The sequence below is a fragment of the Copadichromis virginalis genome, linkage group LG8, assembly GCF_057382275.1.
Source record: "Copadichromis virginalis isolate Kocher_CV1m ecotype Utaka linkage group LG8, C_Virginalis_male_GT1.1, whole genome shotgun sequence".
Classification (NCBI taxonomy): Eukaryota; Metazoa; Chordata; class Actinopteri; order Cichliformes; family Cichlidae; genus Copadichromis; species Copadichromis virginalis.
Window position 1 is genome coordinate 30847136 of NC_140625.1, and position 27278 is coordinate 30874413.

At 37.2% G+C, this 27278-nt stretch overlaps 2 protein-coding genes and 1 long non-coding RNA gene across 5 annotated transcripts in view; all 3 read left to right on the plus strand.

The window, feature by feature from the left end:
- The window catches only part of grid1b (glutamate receptor, ionotropic, delta 1b), a 627414-nt gene that overhangs the window by 566813 nt on the left and 33323 nt on the right, over positions 1–27278 (plus strand). The gene's annotated exons all lie outside the window — the stretch shown is intronic.
- On the plus strand, positions 7545–18932 carry LOC146704044 (uncharacterized). Of its 2 annotated transcripts, none has more exons than XM_085467069.1 (4): positions 7545–8217; positions 8954–8981; positions 9410–17399; positions 18903–18932. In XM_085467069.1, exons 3-4 carry the CDS (start codon positions 10221–10223, stop codon positions 18921–18923), a joined length of 7200 nt encoding a protein of 2399 aa, XP_085323195.1. In that variant the 5' UTR covers positions 7545–8217; positions 8954–8981; positions 9410–10220; the 3' UTR covers positions 18924–18932. The 2 variants fall into 2 exon arrangements, with proteins under 2 accessions (XP_085323195.1, XP_085323194.1); XM_085467068.1 differs by lacking the exon at positions 18903–18932 and having other exon boundaries at positions 7546–7786; positions 8078–8217; positions 9410–17950.
- On the plus strand, positions 18938–20636 carry LOC146704045 (uncharacterized). The gene is made up of 3 exons (XR_014922051.1): positions 18938–19017; positions 19134–19237; positions 19340–20636. It is a non-coding gene; the product is annotated as an uncharacterized LOC146704045 (long non-coding RNA).

Consider the following 27278-nt stretch of genomic DNA (forward strand, 5'->3'; position numbering starts at 1 on the left):
CTTAGGTTTTTCTAATTTACAATTAAAACATTTTCAGTTTTTTTCCAACTCCTTCTTCTGTGTAACCTTCAGCTTTTAGCAGTTCAGCACCTTTGTTTTCAGGTTAAATTCGGGGTTTTTTTTGTTTTTTTTTAATCTCATTCAATATTTTTAACTCAAAATTCAGCAATTAATTCATTTCAGTGCATACATTCAGATTCAAGCATTCACACTGCAGTTTCTTCAGAAAATGCACTTTCTAGTTATTATATTTTATTCTGTATTCCGTACGTTTTTTGTAATCCTACTCCTTCAAAACCGTTCAACTTAGAAAAACCATTCCAACACCGTTAGATTCCTATTCTTTTGGACAACACTGCTTCCATTTTTCATATTTTTAACATTTATATTTTTAATTTTATTCAACTTTATTCAACAAAAATTTATAATGTATTTCAATGGGGAGACCCTTCAAATCCTCATTCAACTTACTCATTTTTAAACTCTTACTACTTCCACATACATTGACATAGAGCCACCATTCAAACTTTAAAACGAAGACAAGACATTCAACTATTCAACTTGCATTTATCTTTTCAATATCTATTATACTTTTTCTTCAGTTCCAGTTTAAGTTTCATGATGTTTTTTCACCCGTTTCAGAGTTTATAATGGGTGTGTATGGGACGGAATGTTGGGGCTAGAGTGAGGCAGCTCAACTGCTAGAGTGAGAGGAGCAAAAAAAATAATCTTAAAATCTTTTTTAAAACTGCTGCTGTGTCCGCAGCGTTTGCTCTACAGGTATGATTTTACCCTCAAAACGTAGCCATGGCTGTCCTCTTTCATCCAATGTGTTTACTATTGTACTAGGTGTTATGGTTCTTTCATAAATGTCACCAATGCACAGCCTCCTCCCTCCAACTCTTCCATAGACTCTAATGTTAAAATGGCTCAGAAGGTTCGTTTGAAAATCAGAAGAGCATGGTGTCTTTCCACTGTCACCACGTCCATATAATAAACTCCACAGACATGAAAACTGAGAATTTGGTAGACTAGACATTGCTGTCGCTCACAGTGAAAGAATTTTGTCAATACGACTTTTACTTTTCATTTGGGAACGATTTGTTTCGGCCTGACTTTTCTGTTCATTTTAAGCAGCAAAAGTGAGGTGCATGTCTGTGTCCGTGTGTATGGAGCCATTGGGTGCGGTCACTATAGCAACCAGGCTCACACCTGCCTGCTTAACGAGCTCTCTCTGCCACTCTGCCAAAATTCATCTTAAACACTTCTCTTTCAACTGCTGCTGTGTCCACAGTGTTAAAGCCATCATTTTACCCTCAAAACGTCGCCATCGTTGTTCTTTTTCCAACATCTTGTCTTTCAAAGCTCAGAGATGTAAACTTTTTAAACTGTGTGGGTCCAAGTGGAGGGATCACATTTTAGTCATTCAGTGATTCAAAGAATATGACCTTTTAATATTCTTTCAGATGTTTTCTGACTCTAAATGTTCTTTTCTCATTTCTTAGGTTTTTCTAATTTACAATTAAAACATTTTCAGCTTTTTTCCAACTTCTTCTTCTGTGTAACCTTCAGCTTTTAGCAGTTCAGCACTTTTGTTTTCAGGTTAAATTCGAGGTTTTTTTTTTATCTCATTCAAAATTTTTAACTTAAATTCAGTAATTATTTCATTTCAATGCATACATTCAGATTCAAGCATTCACACTGCAGTTTCTTCAGAAAATGCACTTTCTAGTTATTATTATTATTATATTTTATTTTTCCGTACGTTTTTTGTAAGCCTACTCCTTCAAAACCGTTCAACTTAGAAAAACCATTCAAACACCGTTAGATTCCTATTCTTTTGGACAACACTGCTTCTAAATTTCATATTTTTAACATTTATATTTTTAATTTTATTCAACTTTATTCAACAAAAATTTATAATGTATTTCAATGGGGAGACCCTTCAAATCCTCATTCAACTTACTCATTTTTAAACTCTTACTACTTCCACATACATTGACATAGAGCCACCATTCAAACTTTAAAACGAAGACAAGACATTCAACTATTCAACTTGTATTTATCTTTTCAATATCTATTATACTTTTTCTTCAGTTCCAGTTTAAGTTTCATGATGTTTTTTCACCCGTTTCAGAGTTTATAATGGGTGTGTATGGGACGGAATGTTGGGGCTAGAGTGAGGCAGCTCAACTGCTAGAGTGAGAGGAGCAAAAAAATTAATCTTAAAATCTTTTTTAAAACTGCTGCTGTGTCCGCAGCGTTTGCTCTACAGGTATGATTTTACCCTCAAAACGTAGCCATGGCTGTCCTCTTTCATCCAATGTGTTTACTATTGTACTAGGTGTTATGGTTCTTTCATAAATGTCACCAATGCACAGCCTCCTCCCTCCAACTCTTCCATAGACTCTAATGTTAAAATGGCTCAGAAGGTTCGTTTGAAAATCAGAAGAGCATGGTGTCTTTCCACTGTCACCACGTCCATATAATAAGCTCCACAGGCATGAAAACTGAGAATTAGGTAGACTAGACATTGCTGTCGCTCACGGTGAAAGAATTTTGTCAATACGACTTTTACTTTTCATTTGGGAGCGATTTGTTTCGGCCTGACTTTTCTGTTCATTTTAAGCAGCAAAAGTGAGGCGCATGTCTGTGTGCGTGTGTATGGAGCCATTGGGTGCGGTCACTATAGCAACCAGGCTCACACCTGCCTGCTTAACGAGCTCTGCCTGCCACTGTACCAAGATTCATCTTAAGCACTTCTCTTTCAACTGCTGCTGTGTCCACAGTGTTACAGCCATCATTTTACCCTCAAATTGTCGCCATTATTGTTCTCTTTCCAACACCGTATCTTTCAAAGCTCAGGCATTTAAACTTTTTAAACTGTGTGGATCAAAGTGGAGGGATCACATTTGAGTCATTCAGTGATTCAAAGAATATGACCTTTTAATATTCATTCAGATGTTTTCTGACTCTAAATGTTCTTTTCTCATTTCTTAGGGTTTTCTAATTTACATTTAAAACATTTTCAGTTTTTTTCCAACTCCTTCTTCTGTGTAACCTTCAGCTTTTAGCAGTTCAGCACCTTTGTTTTCAGGTTAAATTCGTTTTTTTTTTTTGTTTTTTTTTTATCTCATTCAATATTTTTAACTCAAAATTCAGCAATTAATTCATTTCAGTGCATACATTCAGATTCAAGCATTCACACTGCAGTTTCTTCAGAAAATGCACTTTCTAGTTAGTGTGAATGCTTGAAAAGCATTCACAGTATTGTTATTCGAATCTTTATTATTAGTGTGAATGCTTGAAAAGCATTCACAGTATTGTTATTCGAATCTTTATTAGTGTGAATGCTTGAAAAGCATTCACAGTATTGTTCTTCTAATCTTTATTATTAGTGTGAATGCTTGAAAAGCATTCACAGTATTGTTATTCGAATCTTTATTATTATTATTATTATTATATTTTATCTATTCCGTACGTTTTTTGTAATCCTATAACTTCAAAACCGTTCAACTTAGAAAAACCATTCAAACACCGTTAGATTCCTATTCTTTTGGACAACACTGCTTCTATTTTTCATATTTTTAACATTTATATTTTTAATTTTATTCAACTTTATTCAACAAAAATTTATAATGTATTTCAATGGGGAGACCCTTCAAATCCTCATTCAACTTACTCATTTTTAAACTCTTACTACTTCCACATACATTGACATAGAGCCACCATTCAAACTTTAAAACGAAGACAAGACATTCAACTATTCAACTTGTATTTATCTTTTCAATATCTATTATACTTTTTCTTCAGTTCCAGTTTAAGTTTCATGATGTTTTTTCACCCGTTTCAGAGTTTATAATGGGTGTGTATGGGACGGAATGTTGGGGCTAGAGTGAGGCAGCTCAACTGCTAGAGTGAGAGGAGCAAAAAAATTAATCTTAAAATCTTTTTTAAAACTGCTGCTGTGTCCGCAGCGTTTGCTCTACAGGTATGATTTTACCCTCAAAACGTAGCCATGGCTGTCCTCTTTCATCCAATGTGTTTACTATTGTACTAGGTGTTGTGGTTCTTTCATAAATGTCACCAATGCACAGCCTCCTCCCTCCAACTCTTCCATAGACTCTAATGTTAAAATGGCTCAGAAGGTTGGTTTGAAAATCAGAAGAGCATGGTGTCTTTCCACTGTCACCACGTCCATATAATAAGCTCCACAAGCATGAAAACTGAGAATTAGGTAGACTAGACATTGCTGTCGCTCACGGTGAAAGAATTTTGTCAATACGACTTTTACTTTTCATTTGGGAGCGATTTGTTTCGGCCTGACTTTTCTGTTCATTTTAAGCAGCAAAAGTGAGGTGCATGTCTGTGTCCGTGTGTATGGAGCCATTGGGTGCAGTCACTATAGCAACCAGGCTCACACCTGCCTGCTTAACGAGCTCTCTCTCACTCTGCCAAGATTCATCTTAAACACTTCTCTTTCAACTGCTGCTGTGTCCACAGTGTTAAAGCCATCATTTTACCCTCAAAACGTCGCCATCGTTGTTCTTTTTCCAACATCTTGTCTTTCAAAGCTCAGAGATGTAAACTTTTTAAACTGTGTGGGTCCAAGTGGAGGGATCACATTTTAGTCATTCAGTGATTCAAAGAATATGACCTTTTAATATTCATTCAGATGTTTTCTGACTCTAAATGTTCTTTTCTCATTTCTTAGGTTTTTCTAATTTACAATTAAAACATTTTCAGCTTTTTTTTCCAACTTCTTCTTCTGTGTAACCTTCAGCTTTTAGCAGTTCAGCACTTTTGTTTTCAGGTTAAATTCGGATTTTTTTTTATCTCATTCAAGATTTTTAACTTAAATTCAGTAATTAATTCATTTCAGTGCATACATTCAGATTCAAGCATTCACACTGCAGTTTCTTCAGAAAATGCACTTTCTAGTTAGTGTGAATGCTTGAAAAGCATTCACAGTATTGTTATTCTAATCTTTATTATTATTATTATTATTATTATTATATTTTATCTATTCCGTACGTTTTTTGTAATCCTATAACTTCAAAACCGTTCAACTTAGAAAAACCATTCAAACACCGTTAGATTCCTATTCTTTTGGACAACACTGCTTCTATTTTTCATATTTTTAACATTTATATTTTTAATTTTATTCAACTTTATTCAACAAAAATTTATAATGTATTTCAATGGGGAGACCCTTCAAATCCTCATTCAACTTACTCATTTTTAAACTCTTACTACTTCCACATACATTGACATAGAGCCACCATTCAAACCTTAAAACGAAGACAAGACATTCAACTATTCAACTTGTATTTATCTTTTCAATATCTATTATACTTTTTCTTCAGTTCCAGTTTAAGTTTCATGATGTTTTTTCACCCGTTTCAGAGTTTATAATGGGTGTGTATGGGACGGAATGTTGGGGCTAGAGTGAGGCAGCTCAACTGCTAGAGTGAGAGGAGCAAAAAAATTAATCTTAAAATCTTTTTTAAAACTGCTGCTGTGTCCGCAGCGTTTGCTCTACAGGTATGATTTTACCCTCAAAACGTAGCCATGGCTGTCCTCTTTCATCCAATGTGTTTACTATTGTATTAGGTGTTATGGTTCTTTCATAAATGTCACCAATGCACAGCCTCCTCCCTCCAACTCTTCCATAGACTCTAATGTTAAAATGGCTCAGAAGGTTCGTTTGAAAATCAGAAGAGCATGGTGTCTTTCCACTGTCACCACGTCCATATAATAAGCTCCACAGGCATGAAAACTGAGAATTAGGTAGACTAGACATTGCTGTCGCTCACGGTGAAAGAATTTTGTCAATACGACTTTTACTTTTCATTTGGGAGCGATTTGTTTCGGCCTGACTTTTCTGTTCATTTTAAGCAGCAAAAGTGAGGCGCATGTCTGTGTACGTGTGTATGGAGCCATTGGGTGCGGTCACTATAGCAACCAGGCTCACACCTGCCTGCTTAACGAGCTCTCTCTCTCACTCTGCCAAGATTCATCTTAAACACTTCTCTTTCAACTGCTGCTGTGTCCACAGTGTTAAAGCCATCATTTTACCCTCAAAACGTCGCCATCGTTGTTCTTTTTCCAACATCTTGTCTTTCAAAGCTCAGAGATGTAAACTTTTTAAACTGTGTGGGTCCAAGTGGAGGGATCACATTTTAGTCATTCAGTGATTCAAAGAATATGACCTTTTAATATTTTTTCAGATGTTTTCTGACTCTAAATGTTCTTTTCTCATTTCTTAGGTTTTTCTAATTTACAATTAAAACATTTTCAGCTTTTTTCCAACTTCTTCTTCTGTGTAACCTTCAGCTTTTAGCAGTTCAGCACTTTTGTTTTCAGGTTAAATTCGGGTTTTTTTTTTTTTATCTCATTCAAGATTTTTAACTTAAATTCAGTAATTAATTCATTTCAGTGCATACATTCAGATTCAAGCATTCACACTGCAGTTTCTTCAGAAAATGCACTTTCTAGTTATTAGTGTGAATGCTTGAAAAGCATTCACAGTATTGTTCTTCTAATCTTTATTATTATTATTATATTTTATTCTGTATTCCGTACGTTTTTTGTAATCCTACTCCTTCAAAACCGTTCAACTTAGAAAAACCATTCAAACACCGTTAGATTCCTATTCTTTTGGACAACACTGCTTCTATTTTTCATATTTTTAACATTTATATTTTTAATTTTATTCAACTTTATTCAACAAAAATTTATAATGTATTTCAATGGGGAGACCCTTCAAATCCTCATTCAACTTACTCATTTTTAAACTCTTACTACTTCCACATACATTGACATAGAGCCACCATTCAAACTTTAAAACGAAGACAAGACATTCAACTATTCAACTTGTATTTATCTTTTCAATATCTATTATACTTTTTCTTCAGTTCCAGTTTAAGTTTCATGATGTTTTTTCACCCGTTTCAGAGTTTATAATGGGTGTGTATGGGACGGAATGTTGGGGCTAGAGTGAGACAGCTCAACTGCTAGAGTGAGAGGAGCAAAAAAATTAATCTTAAAATATTTTTTAAAACTGCTGCTGTGTCCGCAGCGTTTGCGCTACAGGTATGATTTTACCCTCAAAACGTAGCCATCGCTGTCCTCTTTCATCCAATGTGTTTACTATTGTACTAGGTGTTATGGTTCTTTCATAAATGTCACCAATGCGCAGCCTCCTCCCTCCAACTCTTCCATAGACTCTAATGTTAAAATGGCTCAGAAGGTTCGTTTGAAAATCAGAAGAGCATGGTGTCTTTACACTGTCACCACGTCCATATAATAAACTCCACAGGCATGAAAACTGAGAATTCAGTAGACTAGAAGCTGCTGTCGCTCACGGTGAAAGAATTTCGTCAATACGACTTGTACTTTTCATATGGGAACGATTTGTTTCGGCCTGACTTTTCTGTTCATTTTAAGCAGCAAAAGTGAGGTGCATGTCTGTGTCGTGTGTATGGAGCCATTGTCACTATAGCAACCAGGCTCACACCTGCCTGCTTAAGAGCTCTCTCTCACTCTGCCAAGGTTAAACCTAAAAATGTTAGATTGTAGTAAGATTAACTTTTTCAAAAGTACAATAAGACAGATTTGACAGGGTTTTGCCACAGATTAATAGTTTGTCACTAGTTAGTATATGCCAACTAAGTAGAGCATTGTGATTGGCACAAAGGTTTTTCAGATCTGGGCAGTTGGAGTCAGTTGATGACTTCAAAATCATCCTTTCTGACTGGATAATTAAAGCTCTCAGCATCTATCGGTCTGTAGTTAATTTCCCCACCTTTTAACTAACGTTTAACTAACCTAATCTCATTTAATGTCTCTGTTTATAGTCTGTATAGTTTATCTCCCCACGAATACACTCAAAGTAGTCTTAAAATAAAACCCACAAAACAGTTCAAGATTTAATACTTTTTATTTGCTCATTTAATGCCAGTTGCCCTGTTTTTCTGTATGTCACTCATTCGCTTATACTTGGGCAAAAAGGACCAATTTTTACACTAGTATAGTGTATTTTTTCCCTCTATCTCTCTATGTCTGTCACACACAGAGACCAACACACAGACATGTATATGCTCATTATTGCTGTTCAAACTGATGGTCAAATTTCCAAGCACCACCTGAACGCCTCATCTGTTTTTAACCTATCACTGGACCAACTGTCGTCATTCCGCTTTGCTCTCTGCTGTGGTAAGTACAGTACACTCAGTACTGCAGTGTTTTATTTTTATGATGGAAAAAATACATGTTTGACATTTAAACTCACATATCAAGTCCAACAGAGTTAAAAACAATTCAAAGAAGAAAGAAAGAAAAAAGAATAACCTTCGCTATCATTTATATACGTTTATTACGTTTTGCTGTTAGCAGCAGTGCTAACGCTAGCTTCAATGCTAATGCTAGCAACAATGCTAACGCTAGCTATAGTGCTAACACTAGCCTTAGCAGTTGTTAACTGACAAAAATAATATTCCTGTGATATTTCTTGCCGGTCAGTGAGACAAAAGTAAGAAATTAGCTTTATTATTGCCATTGTGGCTCAGTTTTAACAGTAAGAGTGCTAGCGCTAGCAGCATTGCTAGCGCTAGCATCATTGCTAACGCTAGCTGCAATGCTAACGCTAGCTGCAATGCTAACGCTAGCTGCAATGCTAACACTAACTGAAGTGCTAATGCTAGCCGGAATGCTAGCGCTAGCAGCAATGCTAAGGCTAGTAACAGTCTAACAGTAGCCTTACATAAGTGGCAATACTTCAGTTAACTAGTTTGAATTGTAAAATGACTGCTGTATCAGTTGGTGTGCTATATTACTCTATAATTACCCTGCTGACTAGAAGTTCAGTGTATCATGTCGTGTGGGCTTTGTATTTCTGTTAGTCTGATAACACTGTACAGACAACTAACGTATTATTTCTCGTTTCTTTCAGGAACCTGACTGACACTGTGCTTTGCCTGGTAGGTGTGCACATACTGTAAGAGAAGTAGACCAAAATAAAAAAATTATATGACTAATATAAGCTGTAAAGTGATGGGTTCAAACTTTGTGCTAGACCTTTTAAACACAATTTTATAATAAATACACATAAGTGCAGCTTAACAATTGGGCTAAAATATTTTTTTCGTACATTTTTGTAGTCACACTACATGTGATTAATTAATGATTCACTCAATCATATTTGTATTTAAAAATATTATTGCTGAATTTAATTAAATATTTATTCTTTTAAAAAGTGCCCAATTATGCAACTTTTTGCACATGGCAGCCGACAACAGTTTAGCTTGAATATTTGTTTTGTCCTTTTGCAGTAGTCACATTTAGTTCATACAATTACCATGTGATATAATTTTAATAAAATTATTTTTTTTTCTTGTTTTTTGTTCAGAGTGTGTAGAAGAAGAAGAACAAGGACCAGATCTCCAGTCTTCTCTCTCACATCCCAACCCCCCAACCCCTCTATCCTCTGTCCTGCTCCACCTATTGTCTCTGCCTTCTTTCCATCTGTATTTCACTCTGTGGTTTGTGAGAAATTTTGCCAAACCAACAATCCTTTTGCGGTTTGATTTAAAGCCGTGTCTCTCCTGCTCTGTCTGTTCTCTCTGCTAAATTTTCTCTCTACCTGTTTTTCACTCTTGGCTTGCTGCTGAAAAACGCCAAGCCAACAAAGCAATAAAGAGTGCATATTTTGCCTCAACCTATGAACAAACTGAACAAACAAAGAAAAATCTGCGGTTTGATTTAAAGCCGTGTCTCTCCTGCTCTGTCTGTTCTCACTGCTAAATTTTCTCTCTACCTGTTTTTCACTCTTGGCTTGCTGCTGAAAAACGCCAAGCCATTAAAGCAATAAAGAGTGCATATATTGCCTCTACCTGAGAACAAACTGAACAAACAAAGAAAACTAATTCACGGTTTGATTGTGATTTCCCAGCCGTGTCTCTCCTGCTCTGCCTGTTCTCTCTTCTAAATTTTCTCTCTACCTGTTTTTCACTCTTGGCTTGCTGCTGAAAAATGCCAAGCCAATAAAGAGAGTGCATAATATTCTCTCAACTGAAGAACAAACTGTCAAACGAAAGACAACTGTTTAAGACAAATAAAAACTGAAATATAAAAACAAAGACAACATCTCCTGGTGTGTGCCACTCTTATCTTGTGAACATATTTTCTAAAGACTAAGAAACACTTGCAGGTGTGTGAAAATGCCAAGGAAGCAGAAAAAGTCACAAGCTGCAAAACAACGCTGGAAGAAGTTTCATGAGTTTCACAAAATACCAACATGTGAACAAGCTGAGTTTGATTTTCCTCAGAGCTCTGCAGAAGACAGTGTGTCTACAAAGACCAATTCTGACAGTGTCAAACAGGCAGGTCAACATGTTCCTGCACATGTACAACAGGTATCTTATGCTGATGCTGTAAAGAGTGGACTGCAGCATAAAGTTAATGAACAACATGAGGTGTCAAGTGCCCCACAGGTGGGTTATGCTGACTTTTTGAAAAGAGGCTGTCACAGTGATGTGGCAGGACCATCTCATGCAGAAAGAGTGAACCTTGAAAACCAGCCCTCTATTACACTTGTCTGTGCATCTCACAGCCAGGCACATCCTAAATATGGAGACTCCAGAAACAAGCAGTGCACATGCAACTCACTCACATTTCTTGCATTCCTTCATGAGAATGAAAACATGACTACAGCTGACCTTAATCTGGTCTTGGATAAAGGTGATGTGATGTACAAAGAGGCCAAGAAAAGATTTCCTAAAAATATTCATTTGGCAACCGATGAGCTGCCAGACAAAGTTGATGCTCGCTGGTCTATGTATGATGTCGACATGACACAGCCTTCCCGGTATGGGACATTTGAAGAACCTCCAGAGGAGGCAGTAGATACCTTTCTCAGCTTAGAAGCAGGACTGAGCTGCCTGTTGTCAGATGTGCAGTATGCCTTATTGATTATGAGTGGATTGTGTATCGCAGTGTTCAGATCCACATCAGGCAAATATGGTTTCTTTGATCCACACTCCAGAACAGCCAGTGGTCTTCCTCTATTACTACAGTCACGTAATCGTGGTACAGCAGTGATGCTGAAATTCACACTCCTCAGTGACATGATTAAGAGGATCCAAGATTCTTATGAAATGATGGAGATATCACCCTCTTGTAACTATGAACTGAAGCCTGTGCAGTTCTACAGTATGAGCACAGTCAACCTGAGTGATACTATCACAGACACAGTCTGCAGACCAACAGCTGCCACTGCTGTGGCATCTACTCACTCTGATACAACTGTTGATGAAGCAAACTCCTCTACTCCAAGGAGAAACACAACGACTGATCTGACTGAGAACATCTTTTGTCAAATGTCCATTTGTACGCCACCGGTGAAACAAAAAGAAGTTCACGTGACTCAGTTCACATCATATGAAGATCAGAATGAACCTCCTAATATACCAACTGAAGAACTATGCAGTGAATTAAGTTTCCTTCCATCAAGGGATGCTTTTTTATGTCAATCAAATGCTGCAATAACAAATGTTGCTTCCTGTGATCTTTCTGATATAGTTTTACAAAAACTGAAAAAAGTTAATAAACAACAAAGGCACAAAATGAAAAGAAGATTAATGGCATCAGAGAAACCCAGAAATCAGAGAAAAGAAAACCAAAAAAGGAAAGAACGACAAAAGTATGCTTCAAACAAAGAGTACAAAGAAAAGAAAAAGTCTTGCACAAGCGAGGCATATAAAAACAATCCTGAAGTCAGACAGAAAAAACAACAGTATATGAAAAGACGTTATTGTGAGAATGATGAATTGAGACAGAAACAACAGAGATATATTAGAAGACGTTACTGTGAAAATGATGAATTCAGAAAGAAACAAAAACAATATGTTAAAAAACGTTTTTCTGAGAATGCTACAGTTAGAAAGAAACAACAACAATATATTAAAAGACGCTACTGTGAGAACGATGAATTCAGAAAGAAACAACAACAATATATTAAAAGACGCTACTGTGAGAACGATGAATTCAGAAAGAAACAACAACAATATATTAAAAGACGCTACTGTGACAATGCTGAATTTAGACAAAAACAAAAAAACTATATAACTAAAAGGTATCAAGAAAACCCTGAATTCAGAGAGAGACAGAGATCTCGAGTGACTCAGCGTTATGCACGTGACAATGCATTCAGAGTAAGACACAGACAACTAATGAAACAACTAATGCGAGACAGGTATCAAAGTAATCTTGCATTCAGGATTATGCACAACATGAGATGTGCAATGAAAATAAAAAGGAAATACAGATGGGTGAACAGACAAACCCAAGAGAGTGACAACAGTGTGATCAACGAGGCCATATCTGTGTTCAAATCACAAATCAAAGCTGGACCATCATACCCATGTACTGTATGCTTCAAGGCTTCATTTCCAAACCAAGTGCGACCCTGCACAAGGTCAAAGTATGTCAAAAACCCACATGTAGTTGCAACATGTTTGACAGGAAAGTTTGTTCATGTTTGTGATGAAAACTGCAGAAATGAGCAGTGCAAAGTGCCTGATGAGAGAAAGAGAGAGTGGATATGTCACACCTGCCACGATCATCTTAAAAATGGATCCATGCCAGCACTTGCTGTTGCCAATAAGTTGGATCTTGCTGATATTCCAGCTGAACTGTCTGATCTCAACATACTGGAGAGACATCTCATAGCCAAGTGCATACCATTTGCCAAGATCATTCCTCTTCCCAAAGGCAGACAAAGAGCAATTAGAGGAAATGTGGTCTGTGTCCCATCAGAGGTACAGGAAACTGTTGAAACACTACCTCGATTGAGAATTAATTCTCAGGTGATCAGAGTGAAACTGAAGAGACGCTTGTCTTACAAAGGTCATCAGCTGTTTCAGACTGTAAGCTGGTCTAAACTTGTGCAAGCACTGCATAAACTCAAGCAGATTCATCCACAGTATAAGGATGTGAGCATCAGAGATGATGCTGAGCTGTGTGATCCAACTCTTCCTGATGAAGATGATGAGGATGATGATGATGAAAACATGAATGAGGAAGATTATGATGAGGCTGATTTAATGGAAATTGACAGCTGTGAGAAAAATGCACTGAGTGAAGCACAAAATATAAATGAACAGGACATTGACATGTTACCCTGTGATGGTGAACAATCGCATGAACAGATGAGAGATGATTCAGAGCAAGCAGATGGACTGACTAATGGTGGTTTTGCACTCGAGTCCTGTTTGCAGCCCCCTGATGTGGCTGAGGAGATATTATGTTTCAGTGAAGGAATCTACTCTGTTGCTCCTGCAGAGAGAAACAATCCAATAAGTTTTTTCAAAACACCTAAACTGGAGGCCATGGCCTTCCCTGTGCAGTTTCCTACAGGTCAAAACACACTTGATGAAAGAAGGCTGATCAAAGTATCCCCCAGTGGGTATTTCAAATCAAGACTTTTCTGCATTGATGATCGTTTTGCCAAAGACACAAACTATTTGTTCTTTGCACAGTTTGTGACTGAAATACACTTGGCTACATCCAGCATGACAGTACAGTTAAGGAAGGCAAAGCCTCTGACCAGAGATGGTAGAAAAATAACCTCAGGCATGTTACAAGATAAACATGAGGTGGAGAAACTGGTGCGAAATAAAGATGCAGTGAGATTCATGCAGCCTCTGAGAGGAACCCCAGCCTATTGGGAGAAAACAACAAGAGATCTTTTTGCCATGATCAGACAGTTGGGAACTCCCACGTTCTTTTGCACATTTTCAGCTGCTGAAATGCGCTGGCCTGAAGTGATTGAGGCAATAACAAGGCAGCAAGGTGAACAAGTGAATTTTGAAGGACTCGACTGGTCAGCAAAGTGTGACATCCTGAGAAGCAATCCTGTCACAACAATGCGCATGTTTGACAAGAGAGTTGAAGCATTATTCAGAGATTTACTCTTATCTCCCGCAGAGCCACTTGGCAAAGTCATTGACTACTTTTACAGAGTTGAGTTTCAGCACAGAGGAAGCCCACACATACACTGTCTCCTGTGGGTAGAAGGTGCTCCTGTGTTTGAGGAGGATGATGAGCAAACTGTTGTTGATTTTATAAACAAATACATCACAGCTCAGCTGCCTGATCCACATAAACAACCCGAACTGTACAAAAAAGTAACAGAAGTGCAAAAACACAGTAAGAACCACACAAAGACGTGCTTTAGGAGTTTAAGCTCCGGGTGCCGTTTTGGTTTTCCCAAACCACCCTGCAATGAGACAATGATCACAAGACCCAGTGAGGATGATGCACTGGAAGTAGAAACGGCAAAGAACAAGCTCAGACCACTGAACCAGCTGCTGAATGAACCTGAAACTGCTTCCATGAGTTTAGAGCAGCTCTTGGAAAGATGCAAGTTGACACATGCAGAATATGAGAGATACCTGAATAAAATGAACATGAGGAGTACGATCATACTAAAGCGTGATCCAAAAGACTCTTGGATAAATGGCTATAATCCACATCTGCTTGAAGCCTGGAACAGTAATATCGACATAAGCTTTGTTTTAGATGCTTTCGGCGCTGCAAATTATTTAATGAAATATATATCAAAAAAAGAGGGCGGGCTATCTGAGTACCTGAAAACTGTCATTGAAAACTCCAATAAGGACAGTGTAAATGAGTGCGATGAAATGAGAGCCGTCATGCAGGCATATTCAAAGAAGCGAGAGATCAGTGCACAGGAGTGTGTTGCTCGTGCATGTGGTCTTCACATGAAGCAATGTTCACGTGCTGTAATATTCATACCAACTGATGATAATCCTGTGAAAATGAGTCGTCCCCTGTCAGTTCTGGACAACACAACACCTGAGTCTTCCAATGTTTGGATGACATCTTTGAATGACAAATACAAAGCCAGACCTGAAACACCAGAGTATGAGGAGATGTGCATGGCAGACTTTGCTGCTACTTGCAGGATTGTCTATGGCCAACAGAAAAAAGGTAAAGATGTTTTGCCCCTTCTCAATGAGATGGGGTTTGTGCAAAGGCGCAAAAACAATAAGCCTGCTATCATCAGATTTCACCGCTGCTCACAAGAAAAACATCCAGAGCAATATTACGGAAGACTGCTTAAACTGTACCTTCCTCATCGTTCAGACCACGAACTGAAAACACCATCGTTGCCAACCTATCAGGCTTTCTATGGTGCTGGCTGTGTACAGCTGCCAGGTACTGACCGTCTTGAGTACGTGCAACACATTGTCAAAAGAAACAGAGAAAAATATGAGAAAAACAGTGAGGAGATCGAGAGCGCTGTTGAGGAATATGAGCAGAACAGAGGTGTGACTGACGAATGGTGTAATCTGGCACCTGAATCAGATCTCGTAAGGTTGCCACTTGTTGAACAAGAAAGAGAGCGAGACAATGAAAATGAACAGGAAGATGTGCCCGACTACAGCCGTCAGGCTGATGCTTCAACAGAAGTCAGAGCCATCAGGGAACCCCCTGCTATTGATCCCACATTGTTACGTCAGATGTTTCAGAATCTGAACAAGAAGCAAGCCTGCATATTTTATGCAGTTAGAGACTGGTGCATTAAAAGAGTCTGTGCTCTAAATCCAGAGCAGTTTTTCTTTTATATTAATGGTGGTGCTGGAACAGGAAAATCACATCTTATCAAATGCATCTACTCAGAAGCATCTAAGATACTGAGCAAAGTGCCCAGATATGCAGACGACGTTGACATATCAAAACCCACTGTCCTGTTAACTGCTTTCACTGGGACTGCAGCTTTTAACATTTCTGGAACAACACTGCATTCTCTTCTCAAGCTGCCTAGAAGCTTAAAACCTCCCATTCAGGGACTTGGCAATCAGCTGGATGAAGTCAGATCAGAACTTTTGAATGCTGAAATAATCGTCATTGACGAAGTGTCTATGGTGTCAAGACATCTGTTTGCATATGTAGATGCAAGACTCAAACAGATCAAAGGGACTCGGAGACCCTTTGGAGGCATGTCAGTCATTGCTGTCGGAGACTTCTATCAGCTACCCCCAGTGCGACAGTCTAAACCTCTCTGTGTGCACGACCCGTCTGAGATCGACCTGTGGCGGGAGCATTTTCAGATGATCACTCTGACTGAGATTATGCGTCAGAAAGATGATGTTGTCTTTGCAGAGATGCTGAACAGAATTCGTGTGAAAGGAAAGTTGGATGAGCTTTGCGAAGCAGATAGAAATTTGTTGTCACAGGCCATAACTGAACCAGCCCATTGTCCAACTGATGCGTTGCACATTTTTGCAACTAATAAAGAAGTGGATGCACACAACTCTGCAACACTGGCTCTGCTCCACACTCATATCATTGACATCCATGCAGATGATTATAGAAAAGATCCTAGAACTGGCAGAATGGCACTTCAAGACAGACCATTGAAAGGAGGTAAAAACGAGTTACCAGACACACTGAAAGTTGCAGAAGGAGCTCGTGTCATGCTCACCAGAAACATTGACATACAAAATGGTTTGGTTAATGGAGCTTTTGGAATACTACTTAGAGTAGTTCACTCTGAAAACGACCAACACATCATCAAGCTTGGACTTAAAATGGATAATGAGACATCTGGAAAGAATAACTGCACACCAGCAGACGACATGGTGTACATTGAGAGAGCAGAGGAGAATCTGAAGCAGAAAGGAGTGGTACGAAGACAGTTCCCAGTGAAGCTGGCCTTTGCATGTACAATACATAAGGTACAGGGTATGACAACTACATCAGCTGTTGTCTCTCTTAAGAGCATTTTTGAGCCCGGCATGGCCTACGTAGCTGTCAGTAGAGTGACGTCTCTCAGTGGACTGTATCTTCTTGATATGGAAGAGAAAAAAATATTCACCAACCCAGAAATCACTGCAGCGCTTGAGAACATGAGACAAGCCAACCTTGATGACATGATGCCTCTTCTACACGTGAGGCAAACACTGAGCAGGTCAGAGGTTTTCACCATTGTTCATCATAATACAGAGGGACTGCCAGCTCACATTAATGACATCAAAAGTCACCATGAATTGTGTCTAGCAGATGTTTTGTGCCTAACAGAAACACACCTGCGGGGCTCTTTTGTCGCAGAGAGTCTCCACTTGGAAAATTACAATTTGTTCAAACGCAACAGACACCTGTCCTACACAAACTTTCCCCAGATGGCAAACAGAAGTGGTGGTGGAGTTGCTGTTTATGTGAAAAGTGACATTCAAGTGCATGAAAAACAGTACATCCATAATGTAACTGACCTTGAATTTCTGGCTTTAAAGGTTGAAGCACCAGTCAGTGCTCTGATTGCAGTTGTATACAGACCTCCAGACTACACTCTGAGGCCATTCCTGAAAAACCTGGTAAGCCTATTAGACTCATTGGAGATCATGGACTGTCATCCCATCATAGTTTGTGGTGATTTTAATGAGAATGTTTTATCCAGTGCAAACAAACCAATCCTGGAGCTGTTTGAGTCTAGGGGATACGCACAGGTCATCACTGCCCCTACCACAGAGAAGAACACACTGCTTGACCTAATTTTCATTTCTCAGTCAGATCGATGTCTCCATTCTGGAGTCATGAAGACATACCATAGTTACCATGACCCAGTATACTGTGTATTGTCCTGTGATGATTCATGATCTAGATCTTTGAATACAGTAAGTAATATCTATATTTTTGAATGACTTAAGAAAGTAGAGCGATATTTAAAAGTTGACGCCCTGCATTGCAGTATAATGTTTGATGACAATTTTATTTATTACAGAAAATCTAAAATTCACTAACAGTAACCTATAAATGTCAGAAAAATCAAATATAGCAGTTTAAAATGAATAGTGTAGGCATATCCTCTCTGCAGCCAGGCTTCAACATCCTGCCAGGCTGCCCCAGTCTCACTGTGGCTGGGAGGGAGGGAGGGTGGACCAGAGGATTGCCCACACAAAACATAAATGTTCAACAGCTTCTTCATTGTTTCTGAGAGAACAATAATGACTAAAGGTTGCTTTTTAAAAAAACAAACAAACAAACAAACAAACAAACCTAATTACAGCAATAATGACAGTTAAGCCACTTTATGTGTGCCTCTATTTTGAAATACTATTTACAAAAATATTATTATTTTGGTTTGTTATAAACTTTAAACTTTTTCAAAAGTACACAATTATATTTTTGGACAAATTTTTCTATGAAACATAAATTTTTATGAGCTTTTATCATGTTTCTGGCCAGTGCAATCATCAGGGTGGGTCTGGGTTGATAACTGCACATTTCTGGCCAGAAATGTTTCAGCAGTGTTACATATGTAGTGCATATGTTACACTTGCTTTCTGTTACCAGCTGATACCCTACATTTGTATAGACATTTGATGGTGTGAGGTTGGGGAGTTGAGTGGGAGGGGGGGGGGGGGGGAGGGTACGGTGGGAGTTGAGGGGGGGGGGGGGTTCCTTTCCTGTTAGGTTTCCTTTTTTTTTTCTTTTTTTTTTTTTTAAGCAAGACACAGTCCTCCTGTGTCTTCTCCAATCTTCACATGTAAAATCCAACAATGTGAAGCACATAGCAGCCAGAAACTGTAATGCCACAGATCAGAGAAACTTCATCATCACCATCTTCATCGCCATACGATCAGAGCGTGAGACTCCACATCTGGAGCACAGGAGAGATTCTGTGATAAGTCTTCCTTCTAGCTTGTCCCACAAGCAGTCGGTGAGATTTACTAACAACAAAAAGGGTTAATGACATTATTTCCATGAAAACATGTATTCATTCTTTGTGAAGTGTTTAAATTGTGTTTTCACTTGACCTTAGAGTGTATTGTAATGTCTGTACTCAGGTGTTTCCCTCTGTGATCCATCCCCTTCAGAGCCGAGACACTCAGGACTGAACAGACTGCAGTTTCTGTGACTGAGCCTCCAAAACACCTTCTTTGAAACCACTCATGATAGAAGGGCTTCATATTTGCAGCAGCACTACTACAGGTATTCAGTTTATTACAGGATGTGTTTGTTTCTTAGGACCAGCTCTGAGTGCACACTACCTAACATATACACCTTTCTGTTTATTACAAACCAACTACTCTGGATCATATGGCCAGTTGGCAGGAATGTTGCTGCAGGAAAACATCCCTGGAGATCACCATCATTGTCAGACTGACTGTGCCTCCTCTGTGCAGTGTCAAGATCCTCCCTAAATGAGTGTGTAAGTTAACATTTTCATTATTTTATTCCCTTTGACAAGACAAGTATCACTGATATTTACATTTACAACTACATATTCCTGTTTTCTGCTCTTCTTTTAAAGTCCTCAGCTATCCTGCTTCTGTGCTGCTTGCCACACATCAAACACTGGCCGGATGACAGGGAGGATCCACTCTGAAGTCACTGGACATGATGAGGATCATATGGGACTTCATAGTTTCACAGAAACGTTGTGCTCTGTGATTACAGGTTTTAAATGGACATAATGACTGCCTCTCTCTGATCAACAGGCTAAAGGATTGTTGTCATTGTTAGTGCTCTGTACAATGTATGCTTATTTAGTATTTCATCACAGAGCAAACCTTTATTTATTTAACATATTTTTATTTTGTTTTAATGTTGAATTAACTGTGGGGATTTTTTTAAGTGGGCACTCGGGATGTCATATGACCAGAAATGTGGTAACTGGAATTCAACGTTATGGAAGAAAAAATCTGCTAAGAACAAAACACACACAAAACCCCCCAAGAAAATTCAAATTCATTCCATGTAATCCAATCTAAAACATTTTAAACTGCTGAACAGCAACACAAACAGTGTTAAAAAACAGTGTTAACAGAATGATTATGATGATTTTGTACCAAAGTTTCAGGTCACATGGCACACCTAGTGTGTAGTGTGGGGTATCAGCTGGTAAGTATAGGTTTTTTTTTCATATTTGTGTACTTAGAGTTTAGATAGATAAAGCCTTGTGTATAATAATTAGTCATAACCACAACTCAAAGTCAGGGACTAACTAATTTTGGGACTTTGTGTCTGAGCCCAGGTTAAAACAATGTGTAAAAAAGCATTTAGTGGCATGGCTGAACAATGCTGTATTGATACTTATTTATCCATGTTCACAAAAAGGACTAATGTGTTTATTTGATTATTTGCACGTGTTAAACTGTGTCACCACCTTAGGCTTTCATTTGAGTTTACTCAAAAATCTCTATACAGTTCTCTTTTACCACTGTGTGGACTCTGTTTACATTAAAACATAAAGAAGAATGAGTAATAAAAAGATGTGTAGACAGATTAAGTAGGACGATAGAAACAGCTGTTCAGCCATGTTCTAAGAAACCAACACAATTTAAAGGTTCAGGATTGTGGTTTTAAAAGTTGAATTTTCATGTATTTCATATCTTGCTTATTATTTTTTATTTAGTTATTTAATTTAGTTATTTTTATTTATTCTACTAGTCCTTTTCAGAAAGAAGCTGTAAAATATGACTTAAGATTTTTTTTTTATTTTCTATGACATACAAAACAAATTGATGTATGTAATACTATTAAACATGATATACACATGTGTATATGTCTGAAAAACATTATGCTGTATATTAAAGTTTGCATTTTCTCCAGAATTTTTGTTCATCTTTTAAGTTCATTTCAGTTAGAAGAATTTGAACTTTTAATATTCATTCAGAGATTTTCTGACTCTAAATTTTCTTTTGTCATTACTCATTTTTTTATTATTTACATTTTAAACATGTTTAGCTTTTTTCCAACTTCTTCTGTGTGAACATCAGCTTTCAAAAGTTCTGCACTTTTGTTTTCACTTTAAAAATTCTGTATTTTCCAGCTCATTCAGAATTTTTAACTTAACATTCAGCAATTAATTCATTTCAGTGCATACATTCAGATTCAAGCATTCACACTGCAGTTTCTTCAGAAAATGCACTTTCTAGTTATTATTATTATATTTTATTTTTCCGTACGTTTTTTGTAAGCCTACTCCTTCAAAACCGTTCAACTTAGAAAAACCATTCAAACACCGTTAGATTCCTATTCTTTTGGACAACACTGCTTCTATTTTTCATATTTTTAACATTTATATTTTTAATTTTATTCAACTTTATTCAACAAAAATTTATAATGTATTTCAATGGGGAGACCCTTCAAATCCTCATTCAACTTACTCATTTTTAAACTCTTACTACTTCCACATACATTGACATAGAGCCACCATTCAAACTTTAAAACGAAGACAAGACATTCAACTATTCAACTTGTATTTATCTTTTCAATATCTCTTATACTTTTTCTTCAGTTCCAGTTTAAGTTTCATGATGTTTTTTCACCCGTTTCAGAGTTTATAATGGGTGTGTATGGGACGGAATGTTGGGGCTAGAGTGAGGCAGCTTAACTGCTAGAGTGAGAGGAGCAAAAAAATTAATCTTAAAATCTTTTTTAAAACTGCTGCTGTGTCCGCAGCGTTTGCTCTACAGGTATGATTTTACCCTCAAAACGTAGCCATGGCTGTCCTCTTTCATCCAATGTGTTTACTATTGTACTAGGTGTTATGGTTCTTTCATAAATGTCACCAATGCACAGCCTCCTCCCTCCAACTCTTCCATAGACTCTAATGTTAAAATGGCTCAGAAGGTTCGTTTGAAAATCAGAAGAGCATGGTGTCTTTCCACTGTCACCACGTCCATATAATAAGCTCCACAGGCATGAAAACTGAGAATTAGGTAGACTAGACATTGCTGTCGCTCACGGTGAAAGAATTTTGTCAATACGACTTTTACTTTTCATTTGGGAGCGATTTGTTTCGGCCTGACTTTTCTGTTCATTTTAAGCAGCAAAAGTGAGGCGCATGTCTGTGTACGTGTGTATGGAGCCATTGGGTGCGGTCACTATAGCAACCAGGCTCACACCTGCCTGCTTAACGAGCTCTGCCTGCCACTGTACCAAGATCCATCTTAAGCACTTCTCTTTCAACTGCTGCTGTGTCCACAGTGTTACAGCCATCATTTTACCCTCAAATTGTCGCCATTATTGTTCTCTTTCCAACACCGTATCTTTCAAAGCTCAGGCATTTAAACTTTTTAAACTGTGTGGATCAAAGTGGAGGGATCACATTTGAGTCATTCAGTGATTCAAAGAATATGACCTTTTAATATTCATTCAGATGTTTTCTGACTCTAAATGTTCTTTTCTCATTTCTTAGGGTTTTCTAATTTACATTTAAAACATTTTCAGTTTTTTTCCAACTCCTTCTTCTGTGTAACCTTCAGCTTTTAGCAGTTCAGCACTTTTGTTTTCAGGTTAAATTCGGGTTTTTTTTTTTGTTTTTTTTAATCTCATTCAAAATTTTTAACTTAAATTCAGTAATTATTTCATTTCAATGCATACATTCAGATTCAAGCATTCACACTGCAGTTTCTTCAGAAAATGCACTTTCTAGTTATTATTATTAGTGTGAATGCTTGAAAAGCATTCACAGTATTGTTCTTCTAATCTTTATTATTATTGTGTGGATGCTTTAAGCATCCACACTATTGAGTTCCTGTTTCTCTTTATTCTTTATTATTATTATTATTCCGGGTGTTTCCGTACACTTTTCGCCGTTTAACTACTTCCACAATTTTTGTGCTATTTTCACCGTTCAAACTTTAAACTATTCAGCTATTTTTGCTAATTCCTGCTACGATTTTTGCTATTTTTAACTATTATACTTTTTAAAATATTAAGCTTTTTTCCTTTAATTTGTCCCATTGAAATGAATGGGAAACTTCTGCAATTCTGCTAAATTTTGCCTGTTTTTGAAACTTAACTACTTCCTCATATTTTCACCTAGAACAACCATTCAAATTTTAAAATGTTCACAAATTATTTGGCTATTCAGGTATGATTCAGCTTTTTCAAATCTTCTACTGTTTTACTTTTATGCCTCTTAAAGTTTTGAGTTGCAAAATTGTGATTTTTCACAAAATACATGTGTTGTTATGGTTGCTATGCTCTTGGCTTCCAGTGTGCCACTGAAGGTTTTGCAATTTTCACTTCATGTCCGAACAACTTCCTGCTACTTGCTCAATTTTCACTCAACTTCCACAAATTATACATCAAAACGTAGGTATTTTTGCTGGCTTTCAGAAAATGTCACCATCATTGTTGTGGGATTTATAGAATTTTTGCAAATCTCCTCAGACTAACACAAGGTCAGAAAACTCTCCATATAAAGTGAATGGAGAGCTTGTTCAAAATCACCGCTGGATTTCTGTAATGAGAGGCATATTCGAATCGTCATATCTCCTTAACGAAGCAAAGTTAAGACATGAGGCTTGTCCCCGAATATCTTCAGACACCCCTGACGCTCACAATTCAAGAATTTCTTTCTCACCTATTACCGTTCTGAAATGAGTTGGACTTGTTTGAGGGTAGGAAATTCGTCCTTCGCTCAGATTTCTTCAGATTTCAAACTGTGGAAATGAACCACTTTTTTCTCTCGTCATAACTTTTTGTTGGATTTCCACAGAGACCTGAAAATTTCCATGATTGTTCACCAAAGCCTGCTGTCTCTTACGGTGAAAGAATGATATCGATACTCCAAATAGATTTCGAGTTAGAAAGCGTTGTTTGAGGGCAAGTCAAGGCAGTTTTTGCTTCGCTCTACTCAGTTATGGTGCATTACAAGTCAAATATCTTTAATAATTCATATTTTAATGATAAATTGTAAACACTGGAAGATTCCCCCATCTCTTCTGAACAAAACGGTGTAAGAATGACCGCTCTAGCCCCTACGGTTTGGAAATTATGGTCATTTGTTTGAGGGGAGTCCTCACTATGAGAAATAGGCTGCAATAATCCTGTGCCTCTCTGTGCTGCGTGTGTAAAAAGAGGCACATGTTTTGGCGGGAAAAAGTACACAGGCTCTCTGATTGGTGGATTCAAATTCAGCAGCTCCCAGGCTGACCTAGAAACTTACTTCTCTCTCCCTGTGCATTTTTTTGCTGATTTTTTCATTTAACAAGTATATTTGAGGGACCCTCAGCATGTTCAGCATTTTTTCAGCTGTCCATTTTGCTTTTCCAATTTTTCTGTTTAACTTATTACTATTGTGCTAAATAATACTATTTCTGCTATTTTATAAGATTTGTGCCTAATATAGTATTTCTGCTAAATTACAATATTTCTGCTTTTTATACTATTTGTGCTAAAACATAGTATTTCTACTAAATGTAGTATTTATGCTTAATCATACTATTTCTGCTTTTTATGGGATTTGTGCCTAATATAGTATTTCTGCTTTTTATAGGATTTTTGCTCAAACATAGTATTTCTACTAAATGTAGTGTTTATGCTTAATCATCCTATTTCTGCTTTTTATAGGATTTGTGCTTAATATAGTATTTCAGCTAAATTATAGTATTTCTGCTTTTTATAGTATTTGTGCTAAAACATAGTATTTCTACTAAATGTAGTATTTATGCTTAATCATAGTATTTCTATATATTTCTGCCAGGTCCCCAGGCAGCCAATCCTCTGTGAGGACTGAGAAATTCAAATTTTCAAATCAGGGCCTGCACGGCTTCCCAGCCAATCATATATGTGTCCTGAGGCATTCAAATTTGCATATTGGGGCCTTCATGGCTTCTAAGCCAGCCAATCATATCTGAGGGCTGAGGAATTCAAATCCACAAATCAGGGCCTGCACGGCTTCCCAGCCAGCCAATCATATATGTGGTCTCAGGCATTCATATTTGCATATTGGGGAATTCGTGGCTTCTAAGTCAACAAGTCATCCATGTCATATATCTCTAAAAATTCACATTTTAATGATAAATTGTTAACACTGGAAGATTCCCCCATCTCTTCTGAACCAAACAGTGTAAGAATGACCGCTCTAGCCCCTACGGTTAGGAAATTATGGTCATTTGTTTGAGGGGAGTCCTCACTATGAGAAATAGGCTGCAATAATCCTGTGCCTCTCTGTGCTGCTGCGTGTGTAAAAAGATGCACCTGTTTTGGCGGGAAAACGTAAACAGCCACTCTGATTGGTGGATTTAAATTCGGCAGCTCTCTCCCTCTGTGTCTGTCTGTGTGTGTGTGTGTGTGTGTGTGTGTGTGTGTGTGTTTAGTGGGAGAGAGAGGACCCTGCCCTTATTTGGCAGCATGTCATTGTAGGATTTAAATTGAATATAGTTAGACTGATTGACTGGATTAGAGCCTGTGTTTGTGTGTCCCTCTCTGCATTTCTGTTTCAATATGCCTCCATATTTGTAATTTTGTAAGTTATTGCTATTCTGCTAAATCATAGTATTTCTGGTACTTTTTGGTACTTGTGCTAAATACAGTATTTCTGCTAAATTATAGTATTTCTGCTTTATTATACTATTTGTGCTAAAACATAGTATTTCTACTAAATGTAGTATTTCTGCTTTTTATACTATTTGTGCTAAATTATAATATTTCTGCTTTTTATACTATTTGTGCTAAATTATAATATTTCTGCTTTTTATACTATTTGTGCTAAAACATAGTATTTCTACTAAATGTAGTATTTCTGCTTTTTATACTATTTGTGCTAAATTATAATATTTCTGCTTTTTATACTATTTGTGCTAAATTATAATATTTCTGCTTTTTATACTATTTGTGCTAAATTATAATATTTCTGCTTTTTATACTATTTGTGCTAAATTATAATATTTCTGCTTTTTATACTATTTGTGCTAAATTATAATATTTCTGCTTTTTATACTATTTGTGCTAAAACATAGTATTTCTACTAAATGTAGTATTTCTGCTTTTTATACTATTTGTGCTAAATTATAATATTTCTGCTTTTTATACTATTTGTGCTAAATTATAATATTTCTGCTTTTTATACTATTTGTGCTAAATTATAATATTTCTGCTTTTTATAGTATTTGTGCTAAAACATAGTATTTCTACTAAATGTAGTATTTATGCTTAATCATAGTATTTCTATATATATCTGCCAGGTCCCCAGGCAGCCAATCCTCTGTGAGGACTGAGAAATTCAAATTTTCAAATCAGGGCCTGCACGGCTTCCCAGCCAATCATATAAGTGTCCTGAGGCATTCAAATTTGCATATTGGGGCCTTCGTGGCTTCTAAGCCAGCCAATCATATCTGAGGGCTGAGGAATTCAAACCCACAAATCAGGGCCTGCACGGCTTCCCAGCCAGCCAATCACATATGTGGTCTCAGGCATTCAAATTTGCATATTGGGGAATTCGTGGCTTCTAAGTCAACAAGTCATCCATGTCATATATCTCTAAAAATTCATATTTTAATGATAAATTGTCAACACTTGAAGATTCCCCCATCTCTTCTGAACAAAACGGTGTAAGAATGACCGCTCTAGCCCCTACGGTTTGGAAATTATGGTCATTTGTTTGAGGGGAGTCCTCACTATGAGAAATAGGCTGCAATAATCCTGTGCCTCTCTCTGCTGCGTGTGTAAAAAGATGCACCTGTTTTGGCGGGAAAAAGTACACAGGCTCTCTGATTGGTGGATTCAAATTCAGCAGCTCCCAGGCTGACCTAGAAACTTACTTCTCTCTCCCTGTGTGTGTGTGTGTGTGTGTGTGTGTGTGTGTGTGTGACAGAGAGAGAGAGAGAGAGAGAGAGAGAGAGAGAGAGAGAGAGAGAGAAAGGCTTTTAATGGGATGATCTCATTCTAAGATTTAAATTCAATATATTTAGACTGGTTGACTAAATTGGATCTTGTGTGTGGGTCTCTCTGTGCATGTGTGTTTCCTCATGTGTACATATTTGTGATTGTGTGGCTGTAATAAATTTTTTTGCAGATTTTTGTCATTTAACAAGTATATTTGAGGGACCCTCAGCATGTTCAGCATTTTTTCAGCTGTCCATTTTGCTTTTCCAATTTTTCTGTTTAACTTATTACTATTGTGCTAAATCATACTATTTCTGCTATTTTATAAGATTTGTGCTTAATATACTATTTCTGCTTTTATAGGATTTGTGCTTAATATAGTATTTCTGCTTTTTATAAGATTTGTGCTTAATATAGTATTTCTGCTAAATGTAGTATTTATGCTTAATCATACTATTTCTGCTTTTCATAGGATTTGTGCTTAATATAGTATTTCTGCTAAATTTAGTATTTCTGATTAATTATAGTCTTTCTACTAAATCATAGTACAGTATTTCTGCTTTTTATGGGATTTGTGCTAAAACAAAGTATTTCTACTAAATGTAGTATTTATGCTTAATCATACCATT

Excerpts from the sequence above, each read along its gene's own strand:
- LOC146704044 (XM_085467068.1), top strand. The coding sequence starts at position 10,221 with ATGCCAAGGAAGCAGAAAAAGTCACAAGCTGCAAAACAACGCTGGAAG.